Raw genomic sequence first — 22,404 nt, forward strand, 5'->3', positions numbered from 1 at the left:
TCTCTTTACCTTGTTGGGATCGAGTTTGTTTTTGTCCACTGGGTTGGAGTCTTTGATAATTTCGACCACCTCATCCCCAAATTTCTCTGAGTAGAACTCCTGTGGGCCAGAGGCATTCACCTTTAGACATATGTTCCTCATAAATCATTAAAGACATCTTTATTAACATCAGGAGGAGTTAACATGCCTCAAGTCTGTGCGATATCTCAGCTAACTTGGTGATCGATGGCTCCTTGTAGACAAATTCTTGCTCATCCAGATCTCCGAAGCGACAGCCATAGAAACCCACTCTGAAGTAGGTCCCAAACATTCGCTGAACACTAAAAACAAGACAGAAAACTTAAACGATTAAGGAGTGCAGAGCATGAGTGAATTAAAAGCAGCTGACACAGAGCTTACGTGGTAATAGTAGAAAAAAAAATACCCCGTTTTAATTCATGGACTCATTATCTGACACTAAAGACTTGAAATGAAGATTTTTTTTCTTCACAAACTAAAATGTTTAAATGACTGAGCTGTTTTTATTGAGGACTCAACAACCTTGAAACAAAGATCAAATCTGTCATACAAACGTTAGCATACTGTTTTTCCACTAGTACATAAATGCTGAATGAATGAATAGAAACACAAAAACAGGAGGAACAGCATTATGCGACACTGCAGAATAAACTCACCACGAGTAATGTGTTGTACAGAAATGTTAGCGAAATAGCTGTTTAACCATTAGAAAAAATGCAGTAAAAAGTACTTGGTAACAGTGTGATAACAAAGTGTCAGTAACTAAGTAACTATGCAATTATATGCTAATTAGGGGTCATCATAGTAAGCAGCCATATGGAGGTGTTAACAAAGCCTAAAATGTGAAATGTAAACTAGAAATCTATCTGAATAACCAGAGTTTATTTTTTTCCCCCCAATCATGATCCATGGTTGTTATACTGCTGTTGTATTTATGCGTTATCCTATTTAACTTCTGTGCCTGATTTTCTGTTAGTGAAAAGGTCTGGTTGATGTTTGGAAATTATATAGTTATTGGATGTGGATATTGGTGGGGCCAATGACTGTGTCCTTTCCTGAGGGCCACCCTTGTAAAAAGAGCCAACATGGCCACCGCCTACCACAGAGGATCATTTACTTTCTTCTCTCTCTCTCAACCGGCCACACCAGTGAGCCGCCTTTTCTTTGTAAACGTTTTCTCTTGTTTAGTTGTTTTGGGGCTGAAAGCTGTTTGGTTTTTTTCTTTTAGTTAAAACAGCTGGTTTGTAAAATGCACACAGATTGTTTTCACCCTGACACTAATTTATATTCCTGTGTTTGCAACACCAGTGATGAAAAACAAAACAAAACAGCATTTACTGTTTGTTAACGCTTTGGATTTGGGAAAACAGATGCTTTTCATGTTGTGGGAAAATACAAATTCATGCTCAGAAGTAGTTTTATTACAGCAGGACTGCAGCACAAATTAATTAATACTTGTCTTAATTCTACTCAACCAAGTGATAAAGTAAGCTTTGCATCACTCACCAGTGGCCATGTTATTGACACAGGAGGGGAGAAGAAAACAAGCCAAGGGGAAGAAGAATAACATTGTCAACAACAACTGCTGAATGTTTTACTTTAAATTAGATGCTCTTAATGTCAGATTAGTTTGTTACCTCCCATCCTGAACTCTGGAAAAGATGAGAAAAGAAATAAAGCACATAAGAAGGGAATTAGGATAAAGATAATTAGCTAGAAACGAATTCCTTTGTGGATTGCTGGTGATTTCAGGATTAAGCTGTCAACTCACTTGGTTGTAGACTTTATTAAAGGCATCTTGTAGCTTCCCGTGGACAGTAGCCAGCTTTTTAAAGTCTCTGTTGGCTTCATGGATCGGGAGCAGAATCTTGTACACTTCATTAATGGCCTCATACATGCCGGCCTGCAGTTACAGCACAATTAAATAGAGATTTTAACACAAATCATGTTAATGCTGGAACCTTGTGCTGTTTGTCAGTGAATGTGAGTCATACCATATTAAAAGAAGCAGCTGCTTGCTCGAGAAGCCCCACCAGGCCAGACTCACTGAAATACTTCCCAGCACAAATGCCCTCCTCCTCTGGCGACAGAACGTCATCGGATACTGCCGACTCCTCTAATACGTTGGATGAAATATTCTGTAGTAAAAACAGACAAAACAGAATAGGAAAAAAGTTAACATCTGGTCATACACCCACATGTTTTATATGTCTTTTAAGTAAAAGTTTCATTTAGGCCTGAGTCACACAGGTCTAGACACCCATTAGTGAAGATCTAGTAACCACAGGTCACAAGAGTCTCAAACCGGGTGGTGAATAGTTGTTGGAGGTTTCTGGCAGTCGCTGCAAATTCAATTGCTAAAACTCAACTCACACAAGTCCAGAGACCAGTCAGCCATCACCTGGCAACGACAGGTCATTTGGGAAAAATTTGAATTCTCTACCCAGTTAGTGACTGGTTGCTGGAGGTTTCTGGCAGTTTCAGTTTCAAACTGGTCACAAAGAGGTATACAGTGCCTCAGTGAAAGATTACAGTTGCTTTGACTGTGAGCAGATTGTCGCGGTTGCCCGTAGTTTGCATGGAAAACATCTCCTTGTCAGATAACTGCCAACTACTTTCCAAGCTGTAGTGAAACAGTGAAAACTGTAACACGCACCAGATAAGGAGACAAATTTTTGTGCCTTTTGAAACATGTTGGCTGCAGTGTTCAGGCAGGTATCAGGAGGTCACCGACTGTGACCGAGGCATTAGACTAAAATCATTGTGACCTAGCCAACTATTTGTAAGTAGAAAGGTTTAAACAGAATACACATTGACCTGAAATGTGACACAACCAATGGGCAGGTAGCGACAATCCTCCAGCATGTTGAGATACTCTGCTACCAGAGCTGCGCTGTGGACCAGACAGTGGGCTGCTTCAGCATGGTTCCCTCTCTCTGAGTGTTTCCCTGCCATGTTTTGAAGCCACGTTAAGCGCAAGTCAGGGGAGTTCTGGTAACCTTTAGCAATCCTGAAAAGAGAAAATGAGAAAACACTTTAGGTTTTATTTTATTTTTGATTTACAGCCACTCTGATGGTTATTCCAGTACCTGTACATTAGGTCGATAAGCATCTCTGGATCGTGCTGATGCTCCTTCATCTTCACAGTGTCAGTAAGAATCATGTGCAGGTTGAACACCAGATCCTGGACCTGCAGTTTCAAACATACATATACCAAATGAAAAAAAATGTCTTACCTGTTCCACCAGCTTACCCGTTCCACGAGCTTCAGCTCAAAAACTGTAAACAAGATGATGGTTGCTGTCCACCTGCTCTGGGAAAGGTGTGTCCCGCAGCTCTAAGTCCTCTTCGGCATATGTCAAGATTGTCTTGAGAGACCGACGAAGATGCTCTTCATTAAAGTTCTGCGATGTTCCCACCAGTGAGGACAGAGACATGGTGACCTGCATCTTTACTCGTGCAAAGTTCTACAAACAAAAACGTAGCTCAGTGTGACTTACAACATCAGTAATAATAATGGATTGCATTTATATAGCGCTTTACAATTCCACTATTCATTCACTCTCACATTCACACACTGGTGGAAGCAAGCTACACTTGTAGCCACAGTTGCCCTGGGACAGACTGACAGAAGCGAGGCTGCCTTATCGCGCCATCACCAGTAGGTGGTAGGTGAAGTGTCTTGCCCAAGGACACAACAACCAAGACAGACAGAGCTGGGATCGAACCGGCAACCTTCTGGTTACAAGCTGAGCTTCCCAAACCTGAACCACAGTCGCCCATTACAGTCTTGAATTACGGTATAGATGCATTTTGCTGACATGTCCACAGTAATGAAAGAACATCAAAGTATTTCACAGATAATGAAACATCTTAACATACATTTCCAATCTCGAAGTTCTGTCTCATGAGCAGGTAAAGGGATGCCGAGGCGTGACTTCTGACAGAGCCGACACTGCTGCTGCAGTGACGCAGGAGACGCAGGCACAGGTCTGCACAAAGCTCCGTGTCCTCCTCAAACAGCATCTCTGGGAACTATACACAAAAACACACAGCGTCACTTCGTACAGTTCACCCCGCTGCCACCAGAAATTAAATATGGCCCACTTGCTTTACTTTTCAATACAAAAATGTAACACAGATGTCATCAATAAAAATGAGTAAGCAGAATAATGCCAAATAGGAGTAAAACTATTAATACCAAAACATTAATTATTTGTGTTAATTCATTAATTTGTGATTTTTTTATTTATTTTTTGCTGGAAAGGACAATAAAAAAAAAACCTGAAAACTTGTGTAATTGCTAAAAACAAACTGCACTTACTTTGAAAACCAGAGCTCTCTGTGTATTGAAGCAATGCTGCAGAAAGAGGGCGCTCTGGTTTCCTGCCATGCTGTGAAGAAGTACTCTCAGCACTCCACCTAAAACACTTTCTTTCAACTCTGATGCAACCACAGTCTGAAAGAAGACAGGCACACAACAAGCAAAGGATGTTTATATAGGAGGACAGCACTGTATGTCAACCACTGGAAAGGTGGTGTCTAAACAGATTTATTTAATTCTCATTGTTTTACCTTGACTATAATTTCCAGTGTGTCCAGTACTATGAGAGAGGCCTCAGTAGCTAGGTTTCCATCCACCACAGACTCCTGTTCCACCTCAGCCTTAGTCCTGAAAGGTGTCATTTTACAATCATGTTACACAGAAACACACATTTGACATAAATTATAATCCAAGAATATTTGTAATTTTCACAAGGTGAGCAGAAGAACCAAATCTATATGTCTGTAAAGCACATACTTGTCGACTCTGTCTGCATTTGTTCTCCAATGAGTTACGTTCTTTTTCCACCTAACGTTCTCCTGGCTGCCATAAGGGCTCCTTTCTGTAAGAGTAAATTTCCTTAAGCACCACAAATATAAATTGCTTCAGACATGCACGACGCAAACCTATGTTTCTGTTGTGCTTCCCACCTCTGTGACGCCGAACCATCTCCTGACGGGCTCCGATTGTGCCCAGTATGGCTTCTTCAAGTCGTGCTTTCATATCCTGAGACTTTTTAAATGTCAGGCTATTGATCCGCTCCAAAGTCTTCTTCCCCTACAACGCCCACCAAACATCAGAGGACAAATAAATCATAAAAAGGTAGCATACAAATTAGGCAAGTTTACCCAGAAATTTCTCTGACAGAGAAAAAAAGACTATATTAAAAGTGGATAAAAGGGAAAAAAAACTGGGTAGAAAGCTGCTAAGAAATGGACTTTAGAAAGGCAAACAATTTAAAAACAAACAAACATAAAAATAGCCTTCTGTCCTATTGATAATTTATAGAGTAAACACAGCTAAATAGACTACTGTGTGATTTTGCAGTGCTATGTAAACAGTAATGGAAAATACAGTAGTAACCCTGGATATGATGTCTGAAGTCCAAGTGCCTCAGTGTACAATGCATTATGTATAATGTATCGTATCAAATATACTTTTCAGAGACAGAAGTGAGGGCATTCTCAGCCAGCAGTAACTGACCAGCACAGATCTGTTACATGCTGCCACAGACATCATTTTTGCAGTAATGGTTAAATTAAATCAAATTTTTAAATAACAGCTAATTAAACCATGAACATTAACTCATTGCCTTCATAAAAACCCCATCAAACAGGAGAAAAAGAAGGAAAATGAAATTTAATTAATATTTGCTCTGAACTAGATTTCTTTGAAAAAAAAAATCAATTTAGAGGAATTTAGCATCTCCCTGAATGAACTGTGAATCTTGATGGTGCCCATTTATTATACCTTGTATTCAAAGCAGGACACACAGAGATGCAGCAGATCTAGCAAGCGGTTGATTTGCAGTACAGACAAATCTGACACCCAGCGCTCCAGGAGAGCTGCATCTGCATTCTTCAGCACCCACAGGAAACACACCAGCAGAGTCCTACTGCACTCGGCGGACAGAGAGCTGGACTGGCGCCCCGCCTGGTAACGACATGCACACACACAGAAAATCGGTGCCAATCTTGTAATCCACTTGAGTATAGAACAAAATGGCTGTTTAGAGAAAGTTATAGCAAAGGACACAGAGCCACCTACAGGTGAAGAGGAGCAGTTGTTCTTTAGCTAAAGAACAACATGGAAAGAATGCAAATGATATTTAAATGGGTGAGTGTTGTGTGGTGTGACCGTCTGTCAAACTGAAGCAGCAGTCGCCCACACAGAGGCCACTCTGTGACCTGTCAGTCTGTAGGGCTCTGGGGAACACTATGACCCTTGCTGCTATCACTTACCACTGTGGGCAGTGCGAATGGGTTGGCTTTGGCGTGCTGCAGAGGGGAGCCAGCGATTGCCATGGCAACAGACTGACTGATAGTGCTGCCACTGTCTGGGTCAGCATCGTCAGCGTGGGTGGATGCATGGCGGACCCGAGAAGGCGAGGAGTCTGCAAGGCAATAAGAAAAGCGCTCTCAGGTACAATAATACTGCAAATATAACAACATCTTCTCGAGCAGGTGGAAAATCATATTTATGGGCTGCTCATATTGTTCTGCTGACCAGAGAAGTCATAGAGTTGATGTAGCGTCTCCATGACGATTGGGATGAGAGGCAGGTAGAGCTGAGCCATGTGGGCTCTGACTTGAGGGTCCCTGTAGCGAGGGTCTGCATCGTGGCTACACAGCAGGGAGTGAACGGCACTAATGGCCTTTTTATGAAGGAAAAAAACCCTGTGGGTGATAAACAAAATCATCATAATCTTTGTCATCTCTCATTTTATTTCACGTTAAAGTCTGAATCGATGTAAAGTCTTGATCAGCTTGTGAGCAGATACTAAAAACCCACCCTTCACCATCAGGGTCGAGGATGAGTGAGAGCTCAGACAGCAGCAGGCCGGACAGGAAGTGCTGCTGGCGAAAAGGGACGGAGAGCTCAAACATGGTGGCCACGCCCTGGTCTTGCACCATACTGGAAAATGCTGAGCTCTGTGGACACAAGGAGACATAGTTAAGATGACACAGAATTATAGAGAAATGACTTTAAGTGTGGCTGACATTAATGTTATGCAATGGTTTGTGTAGGAACACAGTAGAAGAGTTATTCTCGAATTTTTGATGACTGCAAATTTAAGACATCATTTGTTTATTAAGGAAAATAAACAGCTTTAGTTAGTGTTTGTAGTGTATTTGCTAATTTCATAATTTATGTTTGTATTTTTAAACCAAGAGGAAGGCACATTTTGACCCCAGCGGTATTTCTGTTAAGAAACTCTAGCTATGATGCCCAGAACAGAAGAGTTGGAATTCAAGAAAAATCCTCCCAAAATGACACAATACAGTGTATTGCATTCTTTCCTTGGCTGACTCAAGGGCTGCAAAAAACATCCCCAAGGGCCATGACTGGAACTTTGAGGACACTGATGCTATGAGTATGCACTTATTACAGAGGGAAATTAGCAACATTTCAATTTATCCATTCTCTTTATGTGAAATTTTTTTATTTTTATAATTCGTCTATGATGGATAATGTGCTGTAGTACCTGTGATGTAGTGGAAGAAGTGGAAGGAGAGGGGGAGGCTGGGGGGCTCAGGATTGAGCACGGCAAGTTGAGGATCACATAGTGCTCATGGCTGCAGACAATACGAGTGAAGTCCATCCTCAGAGCATTCAGAGAGCTGGGATTCTGGGCCGTGTGCAACTTGTTGGCAATCTGTTTAACATGCAGTTACATAGAAGATACAATAATGTGTGTGGGAGTCTCTGAGCGTATCAGATTACAGGAAAATAGGAAAAAGTGCAATGGGGACCTGTTTGTAGTAAGAGCGGATGAGGTTGAAGACAAAGCCCCGGTCCATGAGAGACAACAGGTCACTCAGGAAGAAAGCCAGACTGCTATTTAACCTCTCCACAAGCTCCACATCCTGGAAGGGGAAAATTCATGTGAGAGAAAGAGGAAGAGTCTTGGTTTACATTATATTAGGTTGTATATTAGGTTTGAATCAAACAGCAATGCTCAAGCTTTGTATAAAAGATAAGGGAGAAAAATAAAGCCACTATAGTTTTTGTTGGCCAGTGACCTAAATTGTTATCAAGAAATGAATTCAATTTCTAGAATATGGGGTAGCTCTCAGGATTTGGTACCTTGTGGTATCGGCTGGCAATGTCTGCACTGATGGCACACACAAGTGCAGCGATGTCATCCACAAAGCGGTCTGGGAACCGCTGACGCCTGGGAACATCCAGTTTTGAGGTCAGGAATAAGTGGTGGGCCATGCTCTTTGTCTGTAGGAGGGGATACATAAGAAAATGGTTTGCAGACCTTAAGTTTTGTTTTACTGCATTCTCTTTAGATTTTTGCTACTTAGAAAGTGGTGTACAATTATTGCAATTTCAAAAAGGAATGCTTACCATCAGTTGGAAGAAAAGCCAAGCTTGTTGCAGTGCCGCTTCCCTCACTGTGCTGGTGCTGACCACCCACTGTAAAGCCAGCTCCTCGTGGAGCAGCTAGACATGAACCAACAACAAGCTAGTTCAGTTTGGTCTAGTTAATTGTATTTGAGCTATCAAGATTAAAATAAACAGTTTCAATGCTATTAGGAATACTTCATAAACAGTAACTGCAGGTTATAAAGGTTTAGGAGTACGAACTGATAGTTCTTCATTCCAAAAAGATCTAAATTTTCAATTTTCACATTATTTCCATGTAGATCTGTGTTCAAATCGCATGATTGTTGATGAATGGTAATGATATTGGAAGTTGGTGAATGATATGATATCACAAATGTGTTAGTTTGTAACTTTTACAGTTAGTTAGATGCCAGTTTTACCTTCTTTGCAATCTGCCTTGGGGGAACTGAAAACAAAGCCACGCTGTCCAGAAAGGCAGACATGCGATTGCAGCTGCGGTCGTTTGCCTGACATGGAGTGATGGTGAGGTGAACACACACAGATGACGTGAAAATGGGTGAATGGAAATGGGTGGGTGGCCAGAGAACTTTCTATGAACTCCTAACAAGCCCCAGGCAGAACTTGTGCCTGTTAGGCAGCAGAGAGGATGTACAGGGAGTAGATAAAAAGGGGTGACAGGTGGGCTGAGGCGAGCAGAGAGAGAGCCAGACAGACACAGATGCAATGGAGGTAAGAAATGACCCGCGAGAATTGATGAGAGGCAGTGCAGGATGGAGGTGGAGGAGGTAAAGGTGAGGATGAGGTGAAGGGATTTGGCACCTGCTTGAGCTCACAGCTGGAGTTGGGGTTCCGGCGTAGCACAGATCTGGAGCCCCCAGGGGCATAAGCAGAGTTTACCCAGGAGTGGGAGCGGTCAATGCCCTGCCATAAGCCACCAGAGACACACACAAAAACACACACAGAGTGTGGCAAGAGGCAAGAGCACAGTGAATTAAGAGAGGGTAATTACTACATAAAAGATTATTTAGAGAAGAAAATCAGGAACGAAATAAAAGGAGACAAAAGCAACAAAGAAAAGAAAGCTGGGGAGAGGAGAATAAAGGACTGAGGTACTGCATTAAGTAAAGGGATAGAGGCACAGAGAATTACTACATTGTTGTCTAAGCAGTGAGACAGACTGTTTGCACAGAGTTCTCAGTTAACCTGAGTTTATTGAATCAGCTGTGAAGAGTCCAGAAACTACGATTACAACAAAATAACAGAGTGATATTATCTAAACAGAAACTAGAAAATAAACAAGTGGTTTCATAAAGACAGAAAACACAGACCATGTTTTCTGTGTAGCCAGACTGTAACAACATTCATATATTTTACTTAATGTAATTGAAATACTAGGGGAAAAATGAGACACTAAGCAAATATAATAAATGTGAAAGTAAAGCAACAGCTGCCTATGATAAGTTTGACTGGTACACATTTCCTGCAAAACATAAGACCAACAAAGTGCAAAATATTTAACAACCTAACTTTAATCTCCTTTAAAATGACTTGAGAAGTGCAGCATACCTTGCTCCCCATGATCCTTTGCACCTCCTCATCAGGAGAAACTGGTGTGCTAGCCAGGTCTGGGTTGGAGTTGCTAATGCTTTTGGAACGGGACAGGTGCAGACTGCTTGGCCGCGCTGTTGCCCTTGATAAGGTAGCGTACTGCATTGGCATCTCATAGGACTGGGTGCCTGCTACTCGGGGAGAAGGAAAGGACATAGAAGTTAGCAAATAAAACAATAAAAAAAAAAAAACCCTGGCACTTTATGGTCTAACAAAAACCATTTTTGTTCTTTCAAATGAAAATAAAGGTTTCACAGTTAAGCCTGGTGACTCACCATTCGGTGGCAGGGTAGGCTCGGCAGTGGGCAGGCGGAAGCAGTAATGGATGTAAGATGCCAGCAGATTGTTGCGGCCATGTTGATCTTGGTTCCCTTCCAGGTTTTTGTGGATCTGATTGACCAACAGAGCCATGGCTTCGAAAGCAGCCCGACCCAGGTTCACTGCAGGTAAATTCAAAGTGAGTGCTTTAAAACAACAATAACCACAACCACAACAACAAAGGTAATGCTTGCCCTAAAGGTAACCACAAGTTAACGCATTTATTATCAGGTGCTAAACTGAATCTAGAATATCTGTTCCTCTGTTGTGTGTGTTAATGAAGTAAATTCCTCAATGTAAAGCAAATTAAACAGTTTTGTTTTTCATATCTTCAACAAAAAAATAATTATCAATAATCATATTAATATATCTCTAAGAGAGTTATTACAATCACTCAAAAAAGTGGGAGAAATGGACTGAGTATATAAACCCAACAGGATAAAGACCAACACATTGATAATGAGAAATGATCAAACTGTAGAAACAAGGAGATCCAACATGTTTTTTTTTGTTTTTTGTTTTTTTGGGGAGGGGGGTGTTATCCTACTTGTTGTATTTATCTTTTTGTTGTTGTTGTTGCTTTGTTGTTTTGTTTTGTTGTTACCCCCTACCCTCCCTGTATAATGTTTAAAGAAAAACAATAAAAAGAAAGTTAAAAAAAGAAAAAAGAAAGAAGTGTTGACAGCCTCCTCACCAATCTGGCCTGCAATGACTGGAGGGTAGACAATGAGCTGAATGAGTTTGTTAAGCAGCTGATGCAAGAACCTGACACAGGTATCCAGCACAGCCCCTCTCAGCGCAGCCATGCTGGCCTTCAGCTCCCCTTCCATGTTTGCCTCAGTTATGATGACGTCCTTCAGGCGGAAAGGAAAGGAGTACTCCTCCAGGACATACACTAACGTGAAAAACTTATCCAGGTGAGGGTCCTAGAAGCACACATGCACAATGAATGATAAGTAACAGCTGATGTTGGTGAACTTTGATTTGGCAGAACACCTGAAATTCTAGAAGAGCAGGGTGATCCAGGGTGTGTGTGACCTTCCTTTTCTAAAGTGACATGAAACTGCATTTCCCGATGACCTGCATATATGTGAGCCAACAGGAGCCAAGCAGACTGTGACGTACATCAAACAATAAAATAAATTTCAAGTTTCTCCACTCTGAGCAACATTAATGTGCACCACACTTCTTTTGTTTTCCAGTTTACGCCGATTTACTTTGATACTATCTAAAGCCAACAAAATGATTGTTTTAGACATTAAACTAAACTAGTTTCTATAGACATATGCCAGTTACATCTATGACGCTTGTATATTAATTTAAATAAATGTGAATGCCAAACAGGATGGAAATACATTAAAAGTGAAATTATACTGTTTGAGGAAAACACTGATGTTTTACATGATGAAATATGTTTATACGTTTATAGATGTGAAAGACTAACACAAATCTAGTTTTTGATCTAAAAGACAGCCCATAGTCTCAAATGTGAAACTCAGTTTGCTTCGTACATACTTCCAGGCACAGACTTTAACTAAAGATGCACCCAGTGCAACTTTCTTGGTTTATTTCGATTTTTTTCTTAATGCTACCTACTGACAACGATTTTTACCTATTCTGATTTTCTTGGAGCTATTATTGACAGCTTATAGAAATAAAAACCAGCCTTTCTTCAATGCAAAATATTATTTTCATAATAAAAGAAATGATTGGACTTTAGAAGTTCCACCAAACTTTAGTAACTTACAGGATCCTCTCTAATTTAAACAAGTGAAAATAAAGTGTTCTGCTACTGGAACAAGGCACAAATAATTAACTGAAAATAAGTTGTTGTACATCCGCAGTACAACAACACAAATGTATCTACTTACATCACTTTCTAGTCTAATTATAGCTTCACCAGATAACAGGACATCGACCCTCATGTGTTTTCACTTGTCTCCATAATTTTCCTCGTATCTGCTTTGATCCGTTCACTGCTCGTGAAGCTGCTGGCTTGTGGCTGCTTCTAAATTCTGGATAGTGTTATATTTAGCAACTGCCTTTATTAGCTTCTTTCAAAACTCCATATTCAGCTGGGTCAGGGTGATTTAAATGTCTCATTAGATTTGTTATTAAGAATGTTTTCATGGTAGGCCCTCTGTGGTTTACTTTAGTGAACTTTGTGTCTTCACTTGCAGACAGGAGCCTCTACGCTAACAAAATGTTACTGCGTAGTTGTGAGCGCATGACTATTTGCCTGTGCTACTGAGTACGTTTTTGTGCGTGCACGGAAAGGACCAGCTTGTAATTAGGTACGTGAGACTGACTGTCACCAGTCCAGGACAAGGACAGGTGCATGTCTTTTAACTTTAACTGCTATGTTCCCATTTCTGTAGACTAACATTTCTATAGCTTCCACCGATGTATCGCAAATTGAGCAGCCTGAAAGTGAGCTCCTTAAAGACCAGGGAGTATTATTTTTTTGTTTTGTAGTAATAACACTAAAGAACATTTAAGATAATTCAACGCTTTTTAAGGTATTTTTGATAGCAGATCTATAAGAATTATAAAAAATTTTAAGGACCCACAGCCAAGCTATAATAGCAAATTGGGTCTTTACACGTGGGAGGAATAAGAAAGAGCAGTAAGTGTAAGAAGCGTATTTGTGTACCTGAGTGTGGACTGAGGAGGCCGCTTTCACTTCGACATTGAACACACCTTTGTGATTATCCACCCACTTCATGCCTGGGAGCTGAACCTGCCAGAGAGTGACACCCAACTCATTTAACACTCAGGCACACCACAAAGGAATAGGTGCTGGAAGAAGAACCAATGTTCACACAATCTCTTCAAACACACTCACGTCAGGGGTGAGCACCGAGTAGCTAGCCGGGGGCTTTTCCACAGAGACAGGCAGACTGAAAGAGCCGGTGCGTAGTCTGCCATGTTGCATCAGAGGGATCCACTGCAAGCAGAAAGAAAGACACGCGATCTCTAACAGATGGCAAGACAACAGATAGAACTATTGAACAAGTGAGTGTGTGGGTGAAAGTATTCAAGGAGAGCCAGCTGAAGGAGTGCACTCACCGTGTAGCCCACAGGAGTCTCCAGAGGAGTGTTCTGTTTGGGCTGGCAGCTGATGTGGTAAAAGGTGAACAACAGGTGGTGGTTGTCTGTCAGATTGGCAGGAATCTTCATCTTCATCTCCTCATAGAACTCAGGAGACCTTATGAGAAAGAGTTAAACAAGACATTTAGGAAAGAAAGAAAAGTTGGACAGACTTGAGCAGAGGCTTAACAGGTGAGGGAACCTTACTTGTTATGGTAAATGACAGGAGAGTATGCCTCTTTCATGAATTCTGCACAGCTCGATTTTCCAAAGATGACCTGTTTTTAAAAAAAGCAGTGCATAAATGCAGTTTTCCATAACCAATAAGACATTCACAATGAACACCACAACTGTTTCAAACCCCAAACTGAGAACAGTTCACTCTGGAAAATGTTTTTTTCAAAGGTTTGAAAACTTTTCACTCATAAATGAAAGAAAGAGTGAATTTCAACTAGTTACACTGGTTGAGTATTTTGAGTAGTTTCTATGTTACTGTAACTGTGTCAGCAGCAGCCATGTTACATAACAAGCAATCCTTTTCTACCCTGCAGCTCTACATGGGATTGCTGTTATGGGATATGCAAAAGAAATATCCTGGGTGGAGTGCCACTTATAGTAAACACTATATAGTGTGCATCGTCCATGTTATACTAAATAAACCAAAAGAAAAGAAAATCAGAGTGATAACATGAAAGATATGCTGCAGGTCATGCATAACTAAATTCTTCTTCCTTTGCTGCTCACAAATATGTTCCTTTGAAGTTCCCGCTACTGAAAAAGACATCATATAGTATTTCTAAGCTTTTCTTTGTGGCTGGGATTTCATTTGCCAGAGAACATCACGGTCATGTTGCTTCATTATCCCCGAGTGTAACTCACCGCTAAGGCTTGACTGGGGTCCTCTCCTGCCATGAACTGTACTTTCACAGCAATGTTCCTCACTGAGCCCTGACGGCTGCTGAAGTTCAGACTTTGTGGGTAAACATAGAGCAGGTTCCTTAGAGCCAAAATAGGCAGAGAGAGAAAGAGAGAAAAATACAAGAATTTTAAAAGGCTGCATAGCCATGAAGGGAACACTTAATTCCTGTTATGATGTCAGCATGTGGCAATAAGATCACACCCCATTTATATTAAATATTTCCCACAACCTACAATATATAACAATCTTATTCTCAGAAAAGACAAGATCATACGAGCGCACATAACGGGAGTGTGACCCGAACCTGGCCTCACTTGATGAAAGTCACCTTAACCCCCATCCAAGTTAAACATTAGAGTTAACTCCTGTACATATTTGAAAGCTGACTTTAGCCACTTGTATAAAGGCACTGACACACCACGCAATCACATGTGATTGACATAACAATCAAACTTCGTGCACAGAATATAATACATGTGAAAATTTTCTTCGTTAAAAAAAAGCTACATATATTGCTATGCATGATGCACATGTTTGTGACCTAAATGACAAAATTAGTATCGCTACAGTCAAACTTCAAGGGAGGGTCACTGAGGCAAAGGCCATGGACAAGACCTGTGATCAGGCCAAAGCCGAGCTAATGTTTTACCCTGGTATCGCACGTAGCCATGCACACATGCAATATAAGGTGGAGCAGCCACCCTCCATTCATCGCTGAGGGGCTGATGACACTGCTATGACAGACAAGTGCCTGTTTATGGCTTTCATTTTTGACTCATACATAAAAAAAAAGCTTTATTCTGCACAGGCGCTATTGCTGAAAGATAAATCAGAAATATCTTTTGAACATCTGAAAGAACTGAGGAAACAACATTTATTATCACAATGCTCTGGAGCCTGTGCTTGCTTTTTGTGGCTGGAGCAGTGCACGCAAGCCCGGTCAGGAAGACCAGCAAGACGGAATACAAGGTGGCACCGCAAGAAGAAGTCAATGTGCTCATGTTTGGTGTCTTACAGTTTGGCGAATCCCTAAACTATGCTTATGAAACCACTGAGGCAAAGATAGCGAGAATCAGCCGGTCTTTGAAGAACACTGAGAGAACTCTCCAAAAGCTGGGGAAACAGACTGAGCAGGCTGCAGAGGTGGAGAAACAGATCAAAGAAGTGATACAGCTGCTACAGGTAAGAAGACATGGAAATATGTAAACAACAGATCCCCCAGGTGAAGGTGAAAGGCTGTGGTATTTGGGGAGAGATAATGTCTCAGAATTACAATCAAGGTTCAATCTCAGTACAGCATACGGGAGCAAACTTGAGGCAGAGTATATAAGTCGCCATCAGATTGAGGTGGAGACACAGAGAAGGAGAGAGAAAATGCAGCTTTTTGGTGACTTGTGAAAGCAAAACATTTTCTTTAAAATGCCTACATAAAATCCTGTATTGCTGTTATTATGTGGGCACTCACAGCCAAGACAATCATATTACTATTATTCACTTCATTTGCCTGCTGTATAAGGTTAAACCATACTCTAATATCCAAGACAAGAGCAAGCAAAATGAGTGTGAAAGCTACATGTAAGACTCTGGGGAAAGCAGCTGCCAGCTGCACTAAGGCTTTTGTTGGGGGAAGAGAATAATATAGGCACATCCTCTTTTGATAGGCCCAGATGGCCCAGCAACACGCTCAGACCACAAAGACTAAAGAATGGCTGACCAGCCTGGAGAAGGAAGAGCAGCAGCTGAGGACAAAAGTGAGCCAGTTGGAGATGTACCTCAGCAACTCTGTACCTCCAAGCATCAAGGAGCTGCAGGTAACAGAAAGCTGTACTCAAAATAGTTACAGTTCAGCATGAATTCTAACACTCCATCACTCCATAGTTGCTTTTGCTGGTTATTGCTTCATATTTGAACGCTAGTCATATAATCACTGACAGGTTATTTTAACTTTACTTCTGTTTGTAGGAGAGAGCAGAGGAGCACGACAAAGTCTTGCGAGGCTTACAGCTTTTGACTGAGCTCCAAAAAGAGGATATTGAGAGTCAGAATGAGCAGCTTGCCAAACTGCAGAAGATGGTAAATAACTTGTTCAAACTATCTGATATTCTTGATAAACTTTCCATGTTTTTATTTCATTAAATTTGCTACTTTGCTTCCCTCTTCCAGAGTGAAGTGCTGACATGATCCAGATCTTAACTCCATAAACTCACTGCACTCCCTTCCAACCTTGCTATGGATGCTATAGATCAACTGCACTGGCAGAAAATATATATTTTGGGTCCTTCATAATTACATCCTTGTTATCGTGCCTGTAATCTATATTTTGTGCATTATTTTTGTGTCTTTACATCAGTTTGCTTTGTAAATTTGCTTTTTAAAATAAGCTGTTAAATTATTAAAGATTGTGTTTGGTGAACCAGTATTATATGTATACGCTGTACATAGAATAAAAACAATTTGTTTGTTTTTTGTATTTTTATGCTCATATTCTACATGAAAATAACATTAGTAAAAAAAAATTTCAGATTAAAAAAAAAATGCTGGAAAAATGTCTCTTTTTCTCCTTTAACTATTGACTTAAAGGTTGAAGAATATCAGATTCAGTCAAAAATCAATAATCAAATAGACACAAGAGGCCCAGACTAGGTCAATGTATATTTGCTTAATAGGTAAACTTACTATAAAACAAACATACACAGTGTGTTCATATGTGTGTGCCTTTGTAAGATGAACGCTCACCTATAGGTAGTGTGCGGTGTGTATACTTGGCGGGCGGGGAACTCCAGCACCTCTTTGGTTGGTCGAACACGCAGGTCTGGATATGGCTTCACATGAAGCAGCTCTGGTGAGAGGCAGTAATGAGGCAAGTCTGGAGCTGGAGAGATATCGATCTTCAACTGGGCTGAGAGGCAAAGCAGGTCGGGGATTAAAACAGAGACATATAAACAGTGCATCTAAAATCACCCATGAAGCTTTGGGTGAACCTTTCCTAGACAACAGAAACGTGTTGGGTTTACCTGTGACAGGCCTCAGGCGGCGCAGAACAGAGGACGGTCTGCGCATATCTGCAAGATACTTGTAAAGGTCTTCATCGCTCAGCCTATCCCCCTCCTTGGTAAACAAAAGAGCAGTTCTCTATAAAACTGTTTCAATTTTATTTGAAAAGCATTTTTTGATCATCCCTCTTATATGGATTTTTTTTAATATATATATTTAGAATAGGTCAGCGTCTTTGTTCAGTTCAGTCTTACCCTAAAAGTGGACACTGGGGAGGGAGTTAAATGCAGTCAGGTTTAGAAGAATGACCAGAGCACTGACAATTTAAGTGCACTGCCATGATTAAGAGGGTGTGTTAGAAACATGTTGCAGTGAGAGGAGTATGTCACATAGCGGACACGCTCACAGGCTTTGTTTCATTTGTCTCTACTAAATTAAAAAGAGTAAAAACAGGCTGCAGTTTTTCACTTTTATAAAAACTAACATTTTGGAGGGAAAGGCTTTTTGACAACTGACTTTAATAAATCACACCACATTCATGGATTTTACTAGGATAACATATAGCATATAAGTGGTCTGAAAAACAGGGTTGCCTTCAGGTTATGGTGACAAGTGTCCCATCGTTGGAAAGAAATGCACTCTTGATTCACAGTTATATAAAAAGGGATGTCTGCATAGACTGTGCTTTCACAACAATTCACTGATAACTATGGTGCAACAGCTCAGAGAGCATAATCTTTTTTTTAAAAGATTAATAATTAAATGGACAGTATTGCCCAAGGTTAGTAGAAAAAGTAGTTTTAAAGCACTGGGGCTATTTATTTATTCCCATGTCTTTTATTAGATACTGTTAATTTCATACTATTAATTCTATTTATATAGCAGCAATTCACAAGACAATAACTTTCTCTGGACACTTGTCATTATTTAAAGTAACAATGTGACAATAATATATAGAGAATTCCACTGATTACCTTTAAATAAGTGCTTGTTGACAGTAGAAAGAAAAATGAAACTCTACTTTTTATGCAGTTATTTATTATGTCTCACCTTTTGTTTCTATAGTGATATTCAACTACCCCATTCAAATAATGGGTAGTTTACCTCACTGTAAGGACAGATCTACACATGTGCACTTCTAAATACCTGCTTGAAGAAGTTGGTAACGGTGAGTGTTGCAGGACGGAAAGTGGCAAAGTTACACATGTCATCACCGATGCTCATCCGCTCGAACCCCTTCTTCTTTCTCTCGTTCCACGTTCCATGACCTTTTCGCTCTAGCAGTGACCCAAAGGTGTGTATTATAGGGACAGGAGACATTTGTTACTGTAATTAGGCAAATGGTCTGCATACAGTGATCAGCCACAACATTAACACCAGCTGCCTGATATTGTGTAGGTCCATTCCAGGTGCTAAAACAGCTCTGACCCGGAAACACGACCTCTGATTGTGTTTTGTGGTTTCTGAATCCAGGAAGTTAGCAGTGGACCCTGTGAGATTTGGAGTGTGGGGCCTTTGGATGAGTGACGATGCATTCCACATATGCACAGTGCAGAAACTAGGGCAATATTTTGGGATTTTTGAGTTCCTCAAGCAATTCCCGAGCATTTTTTCTTTTGTAAGGCACACTGGCCAGCTGCGAGACGCTGCTGACATTGCAACAGTGTTTAAGTGGACAGCACACATCACACTAACATCTACACGAATGTTAGGTTTCCCAGCATCATGTTCCATTCTACCACGGTGATGCTCCTGTCAGTAGTTTTAATGTTGTGGCTCATCAGTGTACGTGCACATGTGAAATTATCAATGAAATATATGTATATAATCAGCAGTACCAGAATCAGAGTCCGGGTCAGACCGATCCAGACCTCCCACACTGCTGACGATGTTGAGAAGGTGAATGGCCGTCCAGGCAAAAGGCATGCGAAAACAGCCGAGACGCGTGCACGACTGCTCTGCCTGAAGGCGCAACTTCTCTAGCTTTTCCTTGTGCTGCAGTGGAACAAAATATGATCTGAAAAGATACTGAACAGCCTAAAACATCTGCAAGAGCCAGTATTGGCTTGCCAAAGACGACAGTAAATATTGCAGCCACCCTGACAAAATTGAGTAATTCTTGTGACTAGACAGTAAGAGGGTCCCACGTGCATGGCGGCTGCAAGCTCTGAGCATTGCAACAGTTTAAAGAACATTTTGGCTCCATTACCTTAGATGAATCTGATTCTTTCATAACCATGTAGGGCTCACAGCATTCACTAATATCTCCTTGTTGAAGGACCTTTTCAAGCTGAAAAAACACATGCAAATGCACTTTTAACTCACTGAGAGCAATTATGTGATTTAAAGTAATATTTGTTGTTGATGTTCAGCGCTGTGAAAAAGTATTTGCACTCTTTTTCTGATTTTTTAGTCTTTTTGCATAATTGCCAAACATGTTTCAAATCATCAAATGAATTTTAAAATTACACAAAAATAACCTGAGTAAATACAAAATGCAGTTTTGTATTTAGTTTTTTAGCCACACCCAAGTGGCCAGCCCATTCTACAGACCTGATTACTGTTCAAGAAAATCAAGAAATCACTTAAATAAAACCTGTATGACCAGGTGAAGCAGGCTAAAAGATCTTAAAATGCATCAATGGAGGAGGAGGTCCGGGAGGTCACAAAAGAACTCAGAAAAACATCTGAAGAACTCTAAGCTTCACTTGTCTCAATTAAGGTCAGAGTTCATGATTCGACAGTAAGAAAGAGACTAGGCAAAAATGGCACCCATTGTAGAGTTCCAGAGTCAATACCACCACTGACCAAAGAGAACACAAAGGCTCATCTCATACTTGCCAAAAAGCTTCGCAATGATCCCCAAAACCTTTAGGAAAATTCTGCAGACTGATGAGACAAAAGCTGAACTTACTGGAAGGCTTGAACCCTGTTACATGTGGCATAAAACCAAAACAGCATTTCATAAATGTGCATAATCCAAATGGTAAGCTGTTCGTGGTCAAAAACCCTACAATGTGGCTGAATTAAAACAATTGCGCAAAAAATAGCAAGCCAAAATTCCTTCACGGCGACGTGAAAGACTCACTGCCAGTTATGGCAAATCCTTGAATGCAGTTCTTGCTATCTTGGGTGGCAGAACCAGCTATTAGGTTTAAGGGGCAATTATTTTCTCACACAGGGCCAAGCAGGTTTGGATGGCTGTTTACCCTTAATAAATGAAACTATCATTTAAAATCTGCATTTTTATTTACTTGATTTATCTTTGTCTAATATTAAAATTAGTTTGAAGATCTGAAACATCCAATTGTGACAAATATGCCAAAAACTAAGAAACAAATCAAATGCATTTTCCCAGCACTGTACATGTGTAGTTGAGTTTTTCAGTACCTTAATGACCAGGAAAATGTCAGGAGAAGGGTATGTGATGGAGAAAATGGCGGAACGAGCCAATGTAGATATGGCGACATGAGGTGTATGGGGTTTTAGGAGTCCTTTCATCTGATCCGAGTTAAGGTCAAAGTAGAAATTCTCAGAGATCTGTTGGGAGGAAAGATAAGCGGGAATCAGAGGAGGCAGGGGAAGGAAAGATGATAATGGAAATGCACGTCAAGGGATGCTAATTCAGTTTTGACTCAGTGATCTAAACCGCAAGACCACTTAGGCCTCTTTGAGAAGAGGGAAATTAAATTAGTGAAGTATGAGCTCAGCATTATGTAAGTGGTTTTACAGAGTGAAACTCATTGAAAGAAGACTCATTATGCCAAATAAGAACTAATCAAATGGAACAAAAAGAAATAAAACCTTTTTCTTTTCCTTGATGTCATAAAGGGCGAGTGTTCCAAATATTGGCTCGATTTCTATTTCAAACCTGAAAAACATACAAAATAAACAATGTCAAATAAGGAGTGCATTGGGGTATTTGTAATAAATATAATAACCAGAGCATGAAGATACAAATGCCAGGAGCAAGACTCCAAATGTTCCTTACTTCAGAGACAAACACTTGACCATGATCCTCTGGCCACAATGTTCCTTGGGCACTTCAGGAAGAGAGCATCTCTCTACTGCTTCATCCTGCCACACAGAAAGGAAAACAAGACCCCGGCATAGCATTTACACAGATGTCATGGCAACATAGTGGCAGAGAAACAGTGAAGTGTACACATACATAAAAAAAAGGATGAGTGAGAAAAGGAGAACACTGAGGGAAGGAAAGCAAACAGTTCTCCTGAAGTGGCTGGATTTGCAGACATTATGGACATTCACTTTATGGGAACATTCAATAGCTCTGAGCTGAACAAATGGCAACGGCATTTATAAACTCTGCTGCCAGAGTCTTCTGCTCCCTGCAGCTTTAGCTCTGTGTGGTCAGTGCTTTTCTTTTAGATGTCTGGTTTGCCTTCAATTCGTAGCACTGTTTAGTTAGGAGTGGAAATGATAAATACAGTTTTATTGTCACTGACTAAAAAAGGTGCTTACTTTTTCATTTTAGCGTGCATGTCAGTAATGCCTTTTTTTAAACACCAATGAAGTGTTGTTGGTCTATCTAACCAGCCCACATTATGACCAAATCAACGTTACTAGCTATGGAGTTAATTTCTGTCCACCAGAAATCATGGTTGAATCAGTGCTGAATGTCTTGCTCAAGTCTCTCCCACAGCCACGATACTAGTTCTAGACTCCATGTTGGTGGAAAACCAGCAATATCACCATTTACACAGCTCCAAGTTCCTTCAGTACTTCCAGTGTGCTGCTAGTCTAAGCTGTTGCACTTAATTCATTACACAACTAGCCCACAGAAACGCTGCACTTAAGATCGATAATTCCAAAATCTATTTTTTGATAACAGAATAATTAGATCGTGGGCTGTTTCAAGGTTCTCACGGGGTGAACCATAAGAGAGAAACAACTCTCAGGGTACATCCACACTAACAAGTTTTAGTTTTAAACTTTTACAACATTTATGCCTAACGCCGGCACTGATAAGACATTTTAGAACCACTAAAAAGACTTTTAGAAATGTTGCTGACCCAGATTTAGTTCAAAAACTGCAGCA

At 40.6% G+C, this 22,404-nt stretch overlaps 2 protein-coding genes across 4 annotated transcripts in view; one reads left to right on the forward strand and one right to left on the reverse strand.

Moving 5' to 3' along the window:
* Positions 1-22,404, reverse strand: part of dock6 (dedicator of cytokinesis 6) — a 30,905-nt gene that overhangs the window by 2,997 nt on the left and 5,504 nt on the right. Inside the window, exons 7-45 of one of the 3 annotated variants that reach the window (XM_082531880.1) lie at positions 21,337-21,422; positions 21,150-21,216; positions 20,736-20,885; positions 19,555-19,635; positions 19,184-19,340; positions 18,492-18,622; positions 17,366-17,459; positions 17,088-17,250; positions 14,312-14,429; positions 13,640-13,710; positions 13,412-13,550; positions 13,188-13,289; positions 12,996-13,082; positions 11,037-11,268; positions 10,300-10,464; positions 9,983-10,155; positions 9,236-9,337; positions 8,836-8,922; positions 8,417-8,512; positions 8,150-8,290; positions 7,816-7,929; positions 7,548-7,718; positions 6,854-6,993; positions 6,569-6,738; positions 6,304-6,455; positions 5,813-5,995; positions 4,993-5,119; positions 4,820-4,904; positions 4,594-4,690; positions 4,343-4,477; positions 3,901-4,053; positions 3,327-3,485; positions 3,108-3,208; positions 2,836-3,028; positions 2,013-2,156; positions 1,790-1,921; positions 1,656-1,670; positions 188-313; positions 10-99 (exon numbers count right to left, since the gene is read on the reverse strand). In XM_082531880.1, the coding sequence (XP_082388006.1) occupies positions 10-99; positions 188-313; positions 1,656-1,670; positions 1,790-1,921; positions 2,013-2,156; positions 2,836-3,028; positions 3,108-3,208; positions 3,327-3,485; positions 3,901-4,053; positions 4,343-4,477; positions 4,594-4,690; positions 4,820-4,904; positions 4,993-5,119; positions 5,813-5,995; positions 6,304-6,455; positions 6,569-6,738; positions 6,854-6,993; positions 7,548-7,718; positions 7,816-7,929; positions 8,150-8,290; positions 8,417-8,512; positions 8,836-8,922; positions 9,236-9,337; positions 9,983-10,155; positions 10,300-10,464; positions 11,037-11,268; positions 12,996-13,082; positions 13,188-13,289; positions 13,412-13,550; positions 13,640-13,710; positions 14,312-14,429; positions 17,088-17,250; positions 17,366-17,459; positions 18,492-18,622; positions 19,184-19,340; positions 19,555-19,635; positions 20,736-20,885; positions 21,150-21,216; positions 21,337-21,422 (4,929 nt within the window). The remainder of the gene's footprint in view (positions 1-9; positions 100-187; positions 314-1,655; positions 1,671-1,789; positions 1,922-2,012; positions 2,157-2,835; positions 3,029-3,107; positions 3,209-3,326; positions 3,486-3,900; positions 4,054-4,342; positions 4,478-4,593; positions 4,691-4,819; positions 4,905-4,992; positions 5,120-5,812; positions 5,996-6,303; positions 6,456-6,568; positions 6,739-6,853; positions 6,994-7,547; positions 7,719-7,815; positions 7,930-8,149; positions 8,291-8,416; positions 8,513-8,835; positions 8,923-9,235; positions 9,338-9,982; positions 10,156-10,299; positions 10,465-11,036; positions 11,269-12,995; positions 13,083-13,187; positions 13,290-13,411; positions 13,551-13,639; positions 13,711-14,311; positions 14,430-17,087; positions 17,251-17,365; positions 17,460-18,491; positions 18,623-19,183; positions 19,341-19,554; positions 19,636-20,735; positions 20,886-21,149; positions 21,217-21,336; positions 21,423-22,404) is intronic. The other 2 variants (XM_082531882.1, XM_082531881.1) reach the window with 2 other exon arrangements.
* Positions 15,227-16,661, forward strand: angptl8 (angiopoietin like 8). Its single transcript, XM_082531905.1, has 4 exons — positions 15,227-15,533; positions 16,013-16,162; positions 16,314-16,424; positions 16,515-16,661. Exons 1-4 carry the CDS (start codon positions 15,237-15,239, stop codon positions 16,530-16,532), a joined length of 576 nt encoding a protein of 191 aa, XP_082388031.1. The 5' UTR covers positions 15,227-15,236; the 3' UTR covers positions 16,533-16,661.

This window comes from Aulonocara stuartgranti, assembly GCF_965226115.1.
Source record: "Aulonocara stuartgranti genome assembly, chromosome: 4".
Lineage (NCBI taxonomy): Eukaryota > Metazoa > Chordata > Actinopteri > Cichliformes > Cichlidae > Aulonocara > Aulonocara stuartgranti.